At 52.8% G+C, this 15176-nt stretch overlaps 1 protein-coding gene across 8 annotated transcripts in view; it reads left to right on the forward strand.

The window, feature by feature from the left end:
* The window catches only part of SGSM2 (small G protein signaling modulator 2), a 97436-nt gene that overhangs the window by 13748 nt on the left and 68512 nt on the right, over positions 1 to 15176 (forward strand). For all 8 annotated transcript variants that reach the window (XR_013226896.1, XM_077312635.1, XM_077312640.1 and 5 more), the window contains one exon: positions 6458 to 6533. Coding sequence is in view for 7 of the 8 variants with exons in the window: in XM_077312635.1 (XP_077168750.1) it covers positions 6458 to 6533 (76 nt within the window). In the remaining variant the exon portion in view is untranslated. The remainder of the gene's footprint in view (positions 1 to 6457; positions 6534 to 15176) is intronic.

A 15176-nucleotide genomic window follows, 5' to 3' on the forward strand; every position in this document is an offset into this window, starting at 1 on the left:
GGCAGCCGCTGGAGGCAGCAGCTGGGGAGGAGGACGAGGAGGAGCCGCAGCCCGGTACCGACTGATCCACAGACCGATCCTGGTCCCCGGACCGGGGGTTGGGGACCACTGATTTAGGGGGTCTTAGTGGCCCTTGCTTACATACCCAGCAAATTTGTGATTGCCACTGTGGGATGGTAGGTGAGTGCCCCCCAGGCCAGGCCAAATTCTGGAGTTTTTTGGTGGGGCATGAAATTGGGGTCACAGTGGATAGGCAGGTATTTGTGAATTCTTGCATTGTGCAGGGGGTTGGACTAGATGGTTTTTCTTGGCAGTAGTACATGCGAAAAGGATCTGGGGTTTTTAGTAGACCAGACACTGAACATGAGTCAGCAGTGTCACTCAGTAGCTAAAATGGCAAACGGGATTTTAGGTTGTATTAAAATAAGTATCGTGTCCAGATCACATGAAGTAATGTTACCGCTTTACTCCAATCTTGTAAGACCTCACTTGGTGTCCTCTGTTCAGTTTTGGACAGCACAACTGAAGAAAGATGTAGAGAAACTGGAGCGTGTCCAGAGGAGGGCAACAAAGAGGGTGAGGGGTTTGGAGACCAAGTCAATTGAGGAAAGGTTGGGGGAGCTTGGTCTGTTTAGCATGGAGAGAAGGTGCCTAAGAGGTGATATAACCGTCTTCAAATACTTGAAGGGCTGTCATAGAGAAGATGGAGCAGAGTTGTCTTCTGTTGCCCCAGAGGATCGGACCAGAACCAATTGAATGGAATTAATTCAAAAGGAATTTTGGCTAAACACCCAGAAGAAGTTATTTATTTTTTATTTATTAATTTATTATATTTATATACCGCCCTCCCTGGGGGCTCAGGGCGGTTTACATAATAACATAAGAACAATACATGGAGCAGTCTATAAAACGTTTGAATGTTAGAGCGGTTCCCCAGTGGAACAGGCTTCCTTAGGAAGTGGTGAGTTCCCCTTCGGAAGTTCTTAAGCAGAGTCTAGACAGTCATCTGACAAGAAATGCTGTTTTCATTAACTGAGGCAGGTGGTGAGTGGGTGGGCAGAAGGGATGGGCCAGGGTTTGTCTCTTGTGGCCCTTCCTTGCATATCCAGGAAGTTGCTGATCGCCACTGTGGGATGGGAGGGGAATTTCCTCCAGGCAAGGCTGGATTCTGGAGATCTTTCTTGCATGGGGATCACTTGGGTATGAAATTGGGTTCACTGTGGGTGGGCAGGTATTTGTGAATTCTTGTATTATGCAGGGGGTTGGACTAGATGGCCCTGGGGGTACCTGCAGCTCTTTGATTCTGAGGACAGGGTTGCATCTCCTGCAGGCCTTCCAGCAAGGGTGTGGTGTGGGTGGGCTGGACCGCGCTGCCTCTGACCTTTCTCCAGCAGCTTGCTGTTTTGGGAAGGGGCAGGGCGAGCAGCTGCTGTCTGCCACGTGTCAAGTTCCTGTTCTCTTTTCTTTTTCTTTTTCTTTTAGTAAGTATATATTTTTATTTTTATATAAACAGGAAAGAACAGAATAGAAAAAGAGTAGACATACTTGCATGGCTGAATACATGCTTTTACCTGTGCCCCCAATTCCCTCCCGCCTGAGATCCATCTTCACTACAAATCTAGTCTCAGTTTAGCAAGATAATCCCTAAAGAACTTCCATTATTCTTTAAGTTCTTCTGGTGGTTTTCTGTTAAATATGCTGTTAAGTTTAGCCATTTTTGAAAGTTCAGCCAATTATCAAACCAAAGTGGTAACGGTATCTGGTAAAGGTAAAGGTAAAGGTATCCCTTGTGCAAGCACCGAGTCATGTCTGACCCTTGGGGTGACGCCCTCTAGCGTTTTCATGGCAGACTCAATACGGGGTGGTTTGCCAGTGCCTTCCCCAGTCATTACTGTTTACCCCCCAGCAGCAAGCTGGGTACTCATTTTACCGACCTCGGAAGGATGGAAGGCTGAGTCAACCTTGAGCCGGCTGCTGGGATTGAACTCCCAGCCTCATGGGCAAAGCTTTCAGACGGCTGCCTTACCACTCTGCGCCACAAGAGGCCCTTAAGGTATCTGGTAGTTTCCAGTTTTTGGCTAACACCAATCTCACTGCCACCTGTGGAGCAGTAAAATAAAACAGTCATGGTTGGTGGGAGGAGAAAGGGGCGGGCGAGTCTGTGATAAGAACGAGGGGCTGGTTGGCCCGTCCGAGTGTCACTCCAACGCCGCGCCGACGTCGAGCCTGCTCCTTTTGCCGCCCGTGGGGGAGGGGGGCAGGGAAGGCTTCAGAATGTCAGCAGCCAGGATTTGAGCAACTGATAAGTTCTCTGTGTTAAAAAGTTGATTGAGAAGAATTTAAGCTAAAAAGCTATGCAGATCATGTGTATTGACTAATCCTATGATTTCCATTACAATGCTGTTTGGTTTATTGAAAGGTTTTGGTCCACATTCAGGCTATAAAACTAAAATCATTCTGGTTGGAGTATCAGATTTAAATGCAAAGCTTATTAGAGACAAGAGTGAGTGTGAAGTTAACCCGGAGATGGTAAAATACTTAGGTGCTCATACTGGTAGTGATTCTAATAAATTATTTGAAAATAGCTATGATAAGCTTTGGAAAAAAGTACAAGACCTGTCAAGGTGGACAAAGCTGAAGCTGTCCTGGTCCACCTGCATTGTTACGTTCAAAATGAGCATTCTATACAAGTTCAACTTTTTATTCCAGTGCTGCCTTTTGAAAATGGCAGTCTGAAGTGAACACATTTATCTGGGAATACAAGAGACCAAGAATTGCCTTTAAAATCCTTCAGGGTGAAAAGAAAAGAGGCAGACGAGGGGCTCTGAGTCTAAAACTCAAGTTGCTGCTCTCTTGAGGAAGAAAAGATCTTGTTCTCTTGGTGCTTCTGCTGGGAGAGTTTTGGCAGGCTGTTCTCAGAACTTCCAAATGTGCCAGTGTTGACCATGTTGGGGCAGGGAAGGGAGCAGTCCCCTGGCTGGGACTTCCCTGACCTGAATTGAGGGTGGGGGTGAGAACAGAGAAGGCGCCTTTTCAGACTGGCGGGAAGCAAATGATCACCGGCAAAGGTCAGTAAGCAAGGCCCTCTTTCCTTGCTAAGACAGGGTGACAGGACCCAGGCCTTCTGCCCACCCACAAGCAGGTAGTATGATGCTGCCACACTTGCTTACCCCCCCCCCCCGCCGAACTCCCTGGAATAAGACTTTATTTTTACTTTTTTTTAAATTTCTGATACCACTCCGTGGGAGCGGTATAGATAAAAGGCTAAGGGGGGTAGAGGCGGGCTCTGTCCGTGATGGGCAAAGGAGCACATTGGCCCCTTGCCCACGGACTGACAGGCGGAAAGGCCAATCGCCAGGTGTGAAGCACCTGTGATTGGCCTTTCTGCTTGTCAGTCCGTGGGCAAAGTGTCAATCGCCAGCTGCGTGCAGCGAGGATGGCGATTGGTGCCTTGCCTTTGGACTGACGAGTCGGGAGGCGCTTTGCGCCTCCTGCCCCCCCCCCCACTTGCCTTCGACTGGCAGCCGCCATTATGTGGCTGCCTGCCTTGCCGGTAGGTCACAGCACCCACCCCGGAGGAACCCTCCCGTCCCCGTCCCCTTCCCCGGCGATACACCGCCGTCCCCCGTCCCCGGGGAGCATGCCGCACGCGTCCTTGAAGGCTGTGCTTCCCGGCCTGGCCCCAACCTTCCCCGGCCCCTGACGCTTTCCCACCAATCCCGCGCCTGCCATCCACTCCCCCCAAACATCCACCAAACCATCCATCTCTACCCCGACCTATTCCCCCGCAGCCCCCCATAGCTCGTCCCCCCTCGCCATCCCTTCCCCCCTCCTTCCCCCCATCCCTTTACACTGCACCTTCCTGACTCCCTTCCTCCCTTCCTCCCTTCCCTCATTTCTCTCTCACCTTTCGGCCTCTTTCCCCCCCATCACTTCCTGCCTTCCTGCCTTTCTTCCTCTTCCCCTTCCTTCTCTCCATCCATCCATCCACCCATCCCTTACTCTCCTTTCTCACTCCCATCCATCCTTTTATCTTCTGTCTCTCCGATTCTATCTCACATTGCTTACTCTCCTTTCTCCCTCTCTCTCTCCCCCCTTCTCCTTCTACCTTTCTCTGTGTCTCCATGCCTCCCCTCCTTCCTCCCCTGCCTTCAGGGGGGGCCACCCCCACGGGCCGCCCTCCTGCACCCAAGCACTGCCAGCTAGTGCCCACTGTATCTCTTATACAGCGGGCTTGCTTTCTAGTTTATTATATATCATTAGACTTATATGACTCCCCTCCCGGCCAGCTGACTTGGGGCAGTTCACAACAATGAAAAATACAATTTATACTCAGAAAGAGCCTCTTGTGGTGCAGGGTAGTAAGGCAGCAGAAATGCTATCTGAAGCTGTCTGCCCATGAGGCTGGGAGTTCGATCCCAGCAGCCGGCTCAAGGTTGACTCAGCCTTTCATCCTTCCGAGGTCGGTAAAATGAGTACCCAGCTTGCTGGGGGGTAAAGGGTAATGACTGGGGAAGGCACTGGCAAACCACCCCGTATTGAGTCTGCCATGAAAACGCTGGAGGGCGTCACCCCAAGGGTCAGATATGACTTGGTGCTTGCACAGGGGATACCTTTACTTTTATACTCAGATATAAGAACAAACAACCCCATCCCCCTCCAGCAAAAATTATAAAGAATTTTCTCTGGTACTAAGGGGTTAAGTTTGCCACTGAAGAAAATACATTTGAAGATGCTTAATAACTAGTCTGCATTCTGGCATACTTTATTTTTGGAATAAAAGTGGACTTCAGTTTGGCTTTACTGGTGTAGCCTCTTTGTCAACCTCCTGGTGATGCCTGGAGATCTCCTGGGTTTCCAGCTGACCTCGAGATGATAGAGATCCATTTCCCCGAAGGTGGCATGAGGGTGTGCCCTGCTCCCTGGGTCTCTCGAAGCCCGAAGAATGTTTCAGGGATTTCTCCAGGGTGAGAGGTTGAGAGAGGCTGGGTTGGCCACACCCCCATGGCCCCTCCTTTCCATGGCTTCTTTGCTGGCTCTGGGCTTTGCTTCCTCCTCCTCTGCCTCATCACCAGCCCCTGCAGGCTGACTCCAGGGCCGGGCCTGATTCGTGGGTAGGTGTGGTGGATGGGTAGGTCTGGGGCATGAACTTGGTCTACAGGCTGCCAGGATGGCTCTTCAGGCCCATAGCCAAGCGGAGTATTTACAGTTGTTGCCCACACCGTGTGTTGGTGGGTAGATCCAAAATGTGGGCAACTTCATGCTCGGCACCATCTATGGCAACGGGTGGAGGCAGCGTGCGGAGTGCTCAGTGGCCTGTTTGGTGGAGCAAGACACCACGAGGACTTGTGGCACCCAGGGGGAGGAGGGTGGGGCTAAGCGGCGTGGTGGGTCTGTGGAACCTCTGGGAAGGCCCCAACGTAGCGTCCCGCCAGGGTCTTGGACGGGAGGGAGGTGCCTTGCAGACGGCCGTACTTGGTCCTCCGCTCTTGTCCTTCTGGTCCCCTCTGGTGAGCCTGGTGTTTGCCATTCTCCGTGGCCCAAGTTGGTGGTTGTGGAGCCATCACATTAAGGTACACCATGGGCGGCAGTGGAGAGGGGACTGAGGGGCGATCTCGCTGGGGGCCTTGGATAGACAGCTCTGCCAGTCCTCCTCCAGCACATCTACTGGGACCGCGGGGGCCATTGGGTCCTGCAGAGCATTTTGGAACCCCACTGGATCCTTTAGTCTTTTGGGGCGAACATGAGTCTGCTCTCCTCCTGTGCAGGCAGGCAGGGAGGGAGCTGGGCCGAGACTACGCGACTGGCCAAAGGACGGCCCAGTCCGTTCCTGTGCTGGAGCAGCAATGTGAACCAGGGTCTCTGAGTTGCTCGTCTGGCGCTCGAGCATCCCCCTGGAGGTCATTCCCTGGTGCTCCTTGCCCTGTCCAGAGGTAAGATACAGGGAGGGGTGAGCAACATGTTCTCATCCCAGAGCCAAACAGCTAAGCCCTTCAGCGCAAGAGACCTCAGATTGGGGCAGCCCAAGAAAGGGTTTTTGCACGTCTGAAATCAGGGGACGCGAGAGTTTCCCTCACTGACAAGCAGTCAAAAGTCCATAAAACCCCCACAGCCCAAGTACTGGGGGTGGCGAGTCCTTTCGCGTGAAGTGTTGTGTACAAGGCCTCGCAGGGTGTCATGAGCATGTCCAGGAGCTCCCTGGCTGGCGACTTTGATGGTTGGGCTGATGGTTTGCACTCTGATTACTGTCCCGTCTCCCCCCCGCCCTTTCCTTCCTATGCTGATTCCAGCCCCCTCCACCTCCTCTGAATGTACAGTTTCATTTCCTTTTTAAATAAGTCCCATTTGGTTGTGGAGCCCTGTGACACAGGAGGACGATCCCCTGAGCCGGGCATTTGGTTCCTTGTGTGTCCAGAGCCTGCCAGTTTCCCTCAGTGATCTTCCCCTCCTTTTCCAGGTGAAACAGATTATGGAAGAGGCCGTCACTCGGAAGTTTGTGCATGAGGACAGCAGCCACGTCATTGCCCTGTGTGGTAAGTGGCCCTTCACCCCTCGTGACCAGGGCTTCCCTGCACCTGTGGGACTCTCAGCCACGGGACATCACCAACGGCAGAGGGAGACAACTGGGGAAGCATCCAGACAGACTGATGGAGGAGAGCTCTGTTGGCCGCTGTGGGCTATGTGCTGCCCCCCCCCTGCCCCCTGCCACAAACGGTTTCCCCAGAATGCCTGTAAGAGTGTCAAGGCCAAAGCCTGCCTCCTCCCTCTTCAGCTGGGATTCAGAGGTACACTCATGCTGAACATGGAGGTTCTTTTCTTTGGTTGCAGACTTGGGTCATCCTGGGGGGGGGGGTGGAAATATTGGTTGTCCCGAGTGTTTTGAAAACTGTCTGAGACGCTGGAGGGCTGGGGGCTGAAGCCCAGTGCTGCCTCAGAGCAGGTTTTCGGGTCGTTTCTCTCCCGGCTCCTGCCTTCGGCTCTTGCGCTGGAATCCCAGATGGCTCCTGAGAGAGGCCGGCTGTTCCGCCTCTGATAGATGCCTGCTGCTCAAAGGACGGATCCATCACTTTAAGAACAAAGAAAAGGGTTCTCTGGTTCTTGTGGGAAGGCCGGGGCTGGAGTTCTTGCCTGGTCTGGCGGGAAGTGGTTTATGGACAACAGTTCTCGGCTTTCGACTGGTTCAGAGCCCAGTTGCAGAGGGGGGTCTCAGCCCAGATTGCAGCCGAGTTAAGTTGCAGAGCTCTCGTGGTGTGAATTTCTTTCTGCAAAAAGAGCCTGGTGTCTTGCTGGCCCCAGGAAGGACCACGAGGGTGTTGTGCCCAAGGCTGGCCGAAGGCCACTGGCTTAAGGCCGCCTCATCCGCTGCATGGGGGGTTATCCTCTGGGCATGTGTCGATATCAGCCTGCTTCCCCTTTTCGACTGTGGAGAAACCCCTGAAACCTTCTCCGGGCTTCAAGTAACCCCAGGAGTGGCGTGATTGTGCAGAATATGACCGGGAAGCATGAAGGCGCCCATGCCCAGCCTTCCCACAAGAAGAGAGCTCTCTTCAACTGTGATCTTCTTACATGACTTCCCTGTCGTGTGAGGAGATCATAGTCTGACAAAGAGCCCTTGCACTCGAAAGCTCACGCCTTGAATAAATCTTTGTTGGTCTTCATGGTGCTCCTGGACTCTGATTTTATTGTGCTCCTTCAGACCAACACAGCTACTCATTTGTATGTATCCATTTTAGTCTCTCATCTGCCAAGCACTCTTTCATGATAACATTCTTCCTGTTTATTGCATCCAGCCTTTTGGGTTACACCCCACCCTTTGATCTGGCCTGACCCTGCTTCACATCTGTCTTGCCAGAGGTGCCACATTCCAGGTTCTGTGTCCTTGATTCCACTTGTCTTTGGTGTTCACAGAGAGTTCTGTCTTTCATCTTGCAGAGCCTGTTTCTTGCAAAGAACTGGCGCTGGGGGGACGGGGCAGTATGGGCAACTTTCAGTTTTATCTACGTCCTTCTTGAAGTGAGGCCTCCAGAACTGCACACAGGACTCCAGATGTGGTCTGACCAGGGCCGCATATAATGGGACTGTGACATCTTGTGCATGCTGGGAAACAAACTCTGCTAAGCATCCAAAGTCATGCAATTTTTTTACTTGCCAATTTATCAATTGGTGAAAGAACCTATGAGAGGCTCAGTCATACTTGACTTAATATTGACCAACAGAATATAATTCGTGGCTCCTAAAAACAACAGACAGAAGAATAGGAGCCCCCCTCCGGGAAATAATTATCCTCTCCCTCTCAACAGGAGAATTCCCGGAGGGTCTAAAAGAGGCAGTGGTACACCCGTTACTCAAGAAACCATCCCTGGCTGCGCAAGAACCTGACAACTATCGCCCTGTTTCGCACTTAGCGTTTCTGGGGAAGTTAGTTGAAAGGGCTGCTGTGGACCAAATATCAGCATTCCTGGAGGAAACTTCAGCCCTTGACCCATTTCAGTCGGGCTTTCGGCCTGGACATGGGGTGGAGACAGCACTAGTCGCCCTGACCTCCGACGCCAGCTAGACCAGGGCGGGTCAGCGCTGCTCATACTATTAGACCTATCAGCAGCGTTTGACACAGTAGACCATGAGCTCCTAGCTCACCGCCTCGCCGACACCGGAATACAGGGAACGGCTCTCAAATGGCTCAATTCCTTCCTCCGGGGCCGTGGACAGAGGGTAGTGATAGGAGAGAGAATATCTAACCAACACCAGCTCACATGTGGAGCCCCACAAGGAGCAGTCCTCTCTCCTATCTTATTTAACATCTTTATGCGCCCTCTGGCTCAGCTGGTGCGGAGGTTTGGGCTGGGTTGCCACCAATATGCGGATGACACCCAGCTCTTCCTCCTGATGGATGACCGCGCTGACTCCCTCCTCCCCCCAGAATCCTTAGCCAGATGTCTGGAAGCAGTGACAAAATGGATCAAGCAGAGTCGCCTGAAGCTCAACCCTACAAAGACGGAGGTCCTGTGGTTGGGTAGGAAGGGACCATGGGAGGAAGCGCGTCTGCCCACCCTGGATGGTGTGCAGCTCTCACCAACGCACTCCGCCAGGAACCTGGGCGTGATCCTGGATGCTTCCCTTACAATGGAAGCCCAGGTCACAAAGGTAGTGCGGCTGGCATTCTACCATCTCCGCCAAGCCAAGCTATTAGCGCCCTACCTGAACCCAGAACACCTGGTATCAGAGATCCATGCGAAGGTCACCTCTAGGCTGGACTCGCTCTACGCAGGCCTCCCCTCATCCTTGATCCGGAAACTACAACTGGTGCAGAATGCTGTGGCCATGATCCTCACTAAAATAGGGAGATTCCAAATCCAGCCGGTACTCCAACAACTTGGCTGGCTCCCAGTTGAATTCTGGATTAAGCTTAAGGTTCTGGTAATCACCTTTAAGGCCATACGCGGTTTGGGCCCAGCGTATCTGAGAGACCGCCTCCCTGCCTATACCCCCAGAAGAGTCCTACTCTCCGCCACCTCCAACTGGGTGCGGATCCCTGGCCCCAGAGAAGCACGGCGGACCTCAGCAAGGGCCAGAGCCTTCTTGGTCCAGGCCCCAACCTGGTGGAACGAGCTCCCTGAGGAGATCAGAGCCCTGCCCGAACTTCCACTGATCCGCAGGGCCTGCAAGAGGGAGCTCTTCCACCAGGCATTCGCTTGAGGCCGACCGACTCAGAACACCTGCTGGTCCCTCCAGACGCCTGCCCATGACTCTCCTAAAGTTACTGTTAATTGTTATTATATTATAATTGTGGTTTTGTAATCTTTTTTGAAAGTTTTGATGTTATAGTCTGCATAATGTTTCATGTAAGTTATAATGTTCTGTGTAAACCGCCCAGAGCTGCAAAGAAATGGGCGGTATAGAAATCTAAATAAATAAAAATAAATAAAAATAAGTGAAGTTAATAAATTGCTAATATGAGAGTAAGAAAGTATTGCTACAAAATCCTAGAAAACTTTATTAAACAAAAATATCAAAATGTGAAGCAGTCAGGTCTCTGTCAAGCACTCAGCAAGCAGGCTGACTACAGGCTTCTTTATTGAAGAACAGTGTAAGGCAACTTCGTTCGTTCGTTCGTTCGTTCGTTCGTTCGTTCTTTCATTCATTCATTCATTCATTATATTAATATGCTGCCCTCCCCAGAGGCTCAGGGTGGTTTACATGGAATATAAACATACTAGTAAAAAAGCCCATTGCACTTTGAAATGCAATGGGTGCTAGCAGTGAGTGGGTATGGGGGGGGGACTACCTGCAGCGGCTTGTGAACGGCTGGCGAGTGGCAGGAGTCCTGGAGTTTCGGCGGCAGCGGCGGCCTGAGATGGAGCGGCGGGCGGCGGTAGCGTTGGCGGGGCATCCTCGGCTGCGAGGCGGCTCCGTCTGCAGTCCCTCGCGGCCATCTTGTTAGCTCCGGCGTAATCAGGGACAGGAGTCCCCGGCAGCCGCACGCAGGGCGGCTGCTGGGGGCTCCCTGGGTGGCGGCCTGACGCGGCGGGAGGCGCTTCGCAAAGAGCAACTGCGAGCCGCGCTATGCGCGGCTCGCAGTTGCTCCGGCAAGGAATCGGAGGGACCAATCGGCAGGCGCTTTGCGCCTGCCGATTGGTCCCTCCGATAGTCTGTCCGGGGGAAGGGGCCAATCGGCACCCTTCCTCATCCCGGACACAGCCCGCCTTCCGAGGGCTTACTGCTTTATTTAGTCCGTGACGCTGCCCGCGGCGCCACGGGTGGTGTAAAGATGAATAACTGTACAATAATATTAATAACTAATAGTTGTAACCATATAACAATGTAACAGTATAAACAATATAAACAGTGAACAGTCAACAGTGCAAACAGGTCCAGAGTATTCTAGTGCAGGGGTCATCAACCCCCGGTCCACGGCCCGGTGGCAGGCCGCCAAGGCCACGGTACCGGGCCGCCGCCAGCCACGCCTGCCTTCCCCCGCCAGCAGCAAGGAGGAAGGGAAGAGGCAGGCGCAGGCGCCGGCATGGCGGTGACACAAACGTGCATGCGCGCTGTTGCCGTGCAAGCACTTTAGCTCCCCCTAGTGGCGAAAATGTGCACGCGCAGTTGCCGCGCATGCGCGTTAGCGCCACCTGGTGGCGAAAACACACATGCGCGGCAATTGCGCGTGCGCGTTTTTGCGGCACCTGGGCCGTCGGCTCTTCCCTCACCCCGGAGGCGGTCCCTGACCTGAGAAAGGTTGGGGACCGCTATTCTAGTGGAATTCTGAGAGGGAGTGGGTAAGGAGGGACCCTTCAGTCGCTGTTGGTTCTGTGTGGTCTCAACCAAAAGCCTGGAAGAGCTCCTTTTTGCAGGCTCTGCAGAACTGTTTAAGCTCCGTCAGAGCCCTGATCTCCTCCAGGAGCTCATTCCACCAGGTTGGGGCCAGAACAGAGAATGCTCTGGCCTTGGTCAAGACTAAGCAGACTTCTTTTGGGCCAGGGACCATTAGCCGGTTGGTAACGGTGGAGCACAGAGCTCTTTTCGGGGCATAGGCTGAGAGACAGTCCCTCAGGTACACTGGGCCCTGATAGCATATGGCCTTGAAGGTAATTATCAGAACCTTTAATCTGATCCAGAATTCAACTGGCAACCATTGCAGTTGGTGGAGAATGGGCCAGATATGGGACCTCCACGGTGTTGCTGTGAGGATCCTGGCTGCTGCATTTTGAACCAGCTGTGGTTTCCGGGTGAGGCTAAGGGCAGGCCTGCGTAGAGCGAGTTACAAAAGTCCAGTCTAGAGGTGAGTGTCGCATGGATAACTGGCTAGGTGTTCCGGGGCCATGTAGGGCACTGGTAGCTTGGCTTGACGGAGATGGTAGGATGCCAGCCGTGCTACCTTTGTGATCTGGGCTTCCATTGTGAGGGAAGCGTCCAGAATCACGCCTAGGTTCCTGGCGGAGTGAGCTGTAGAGAGCTGCACACCATCCAGGGTAGGCAGATGCACTTCCTCGCATGGGCCCTTCCTACTCAGCCACAGGACCTCCATCTTTGAAGGATTGAGCTTCAGACGACTCTGCTTGAGCCATCTCATCACTACTTCCAGGCAGCTGGCTAATGCTTCTGGGGGAGAGTCAGGGCGGCCATCCATCAGGATGAAGAGCTGGGTGTCATCTGCATATTGATGGCAACCCAGCCCAAACTTCCGTACCAGTTGTGCGAGAGGGCGCATGAAGATGTTGAATAGGATAGGAGAGAGGACCGCTCCTTGAGAGGACCTTGAGAGGACCTCCTTGAGAGGACCGCGAGGAACTTGTGGGACTCCACAAGTAAGTAGTCGGCGGTTTGATGTTTTCTCTCTATTGCAACCCTCTGTCCACGATCCTGGAGGAAGGAGATCAGCCATTGAAGGGCTGTCCTTTGTATTCCGGCATCGATGAGGCAGTAAGCTAGAAGCTCATGATTGACTGTGTCGAATGCTGCTGAGAGGTCTAATAATATCAGCAGTGCTGACCCGCCTCGATCCAACTGGCGACGGAGGTCGTCCGTCAGGGCGACTAGCGCTGTCTCTACCCTGTGGCCAGGCTGGAAACCTGACTGGGATGGGTCTAGGGCCGAAGCTTCTTCCAGGTATTCTGTCAGTTGGTTTGCGACAGCCCCTTCTACCATCTTTCCCAGAAACGCTAAGTGCGAGACGGGCCTGTAGTTGTTAGGCTCTTGTGGGTTTAGAGATGTTTTTTTCAGCAGTGGGCGTACCACAGCCTCTTTCAAACCCTCCGGGAATTCTCCTGTTGTTAGAGATAGATTATCTCCTGGAGGGAGCTAGGATGGGCAAGGGTCCAGTGGGCATGTGGTTGGCCTTGCTAGCATCCTGTCCACTTCGGTCAGCGAGAGTCGTCTGAAGTTAATCGGAGTTTCCTCCAAAGACAGCCAAGGGGCCTCTAGTTCACTTTTTGTATCTAAGGTTGGAGGGAGGTCGTGGCGGAGTGTTGAGATTTTATCTGCAAAATGACTCGCAAATGCCTCACAGCTGATGTCCAATTGGCTACTGTTTTGTTGCCCTTCAATCAGGGCAGTGAGGGATCGAACTACCTTAAACAATTGAGCCGGGCGTGAGTCTGCAGATGCGATGGTAGCCGAGTAAAAATTGCGTTTTACTGACTTCACCGCCATCTCACAGGCCTTCATCTGCATTCTATAAGATGTTCTCGAGGCTTCGTCACGAGTCTTCCTCCAAACTCGCTCTAGCCGTCTCAGTTCCCGTTTCTTGCTGTGAAGCTCCTCGGTGTACCAGGGGGCCCGCTTGAGACGGGGGCAGAGAGGGCGTCGGGGAGCTCTCTCATCAATGGCAGTCAGCAGTCTGTCATGCCAGTCGCTGACCAGGCCATTGAGAGAAGAGCCGGGAGGCATTGGTTCCTGCAGAGCCGTAGCCGAGCCTTCAGGGCATAGTGGTCTGACCATGGCACGGTAGTTGTTTTGGCCAGATCCACATTCCGACCTATACCGAAAATAAGGTCCAGGGTGTGACCTGCTTGATGGGTGGGGCCAACAGCAAACTGCGAGAGCCCCAGTGTTGCCATGGCTGACACCAGGTCCTGCCTGGTTCTAGAGGACGGCAGCTCAGCATGGACGTTAAAGTCCCCCAGGACTAGTAGACTGGAGAACTGTAGCGTCCAGGCCGCCACCGCCTCTAGCCGGGCAGGCAGGGCATCTGGCGGTGCATTAGGCATGCGGTATACTAACAAGATGGCCAAGCTCTCGATTTATCCCCATCCTGGCCCTGGGACCCAAAGATGTGGAAAAACAGTACACAAATCACATCAAGGAAACGTCCCATGGCAAGATCATGAGAACAAGTGGACTGATAACCACTGAACATATGAACAGGGTCTTGACAGAAACTGTTGTTTTGTGGCCTATCCTCCATCTAGGTCTGTACATTTCTCCATGTCTCCAACCCCTGAAGAATTCTACATTGGTCCAAATTTTGGCATCCTCAATCTCTTGCATGTTCCTTTTAAATATTCTCTGACGTTTGGGAACAAAACGAAGTCTGAAGGGGCAAGATCAGAGCGTGTAGGGTGGGTGGGGAAAGGCTTCTCACCATGACATCCTCATAGTACTATAGCCTTTGCTATCCTCAAGGAGTGAGGAAGTATATTGTGGTGATGGGGGCGGGGGGGGGGAATTCCTCAGCACAAATTTCTTGGCCTTTTTTCACCAAATCGGTTTAAATTTTTAAGGCACCCTGAGAGTATGACCACCTTTTTTGAGAGAAATGGTCTGCTGCCTTCTCCTGATTTTGTTCAGAACAAATGTGTCTATGTCTGAGCTGGCACCCTTGTCTGTTTGTCTTGAAGGTAGCAGCTCTGCTAAGCAGCAAGACTGTGGATGTCGCCATCTGGGTCTAATGTTAACTTGAAGGGCTGAGTGGACCAGACAACATCTGGTGTGTCGGGCAGGCTCACGCCCCTCCAGCTGCCTTGTTCCAGCATGTGGGAAACACGCCCGGCCACACTCTGCCCAGAACGTGCTGTCAGAATGGACCCAAGGGGAAAGGCCGGCTGCCGCTGCTGGGCAGAGGCCGAGAGGTGCTTGTCACCCCTCTGGCCTGCAGTCCTGCCTCCTGGTTCCAAAGCTCAGTTGTGGAGCCAAGCCCCTTTGAGAGTGGTAGAAAGAGAAGCCCGGGAGCTGTCCTTGGTGCTGGACAGGAGTCTGACATGGACTGGAGCAGGTTTGCTTGCTGCTCTCCCTTTCTGTTTGTGCAGGTGCTGGTTAATTTGGGGCCAGCCGGAGGACTTCAGGGGTCGCTTGGGGTGCCGGTAAAAGGGGTGCCGGCAAGGCACAGGCACTCCCCTGTGGGACTTGGCTCTGGCCCAGTGCATTGGCAGATGCTTTGTATGGGGAATAAATAGCCAGCTGAAATACCAAGCGGTGTATGCACATGAAAACTCACTCTGTTTTGCTTTGTCCAGGCCAGGGGTAAATCAAGTTTAAGGGGAGTTGCCGGTGCTCCCTGGTTAATACCAAAACATCAAACATCAAACTAAACTAATTTTATATTTTGTATCTAGAAGACCCTGGATAGGGATAGAACAATATAGTTAGCACTCATAGAATCATAGAATCATAGAGTTGGAAGGGGCCATACAGGCCATCTAGTCCAACCCCCTGCTCAATGCAGGATTAGCCCTAAGCAT

This window comes from Paroedura picta, chromosome 15 (assembly GCF_049243985.1).
Source record: "Paroedura picta isolate Pp20150507F chromosome 15, Ppicta_v3.0, whole genome shotgun sequence".
In the NCBI taxonomy this organism is placed as follows: Eukaryota; Metazoa; Chordata; class Lepidosauria; order Squamata; family Gekkonidae; genus Paroedura; species Paroedura picta.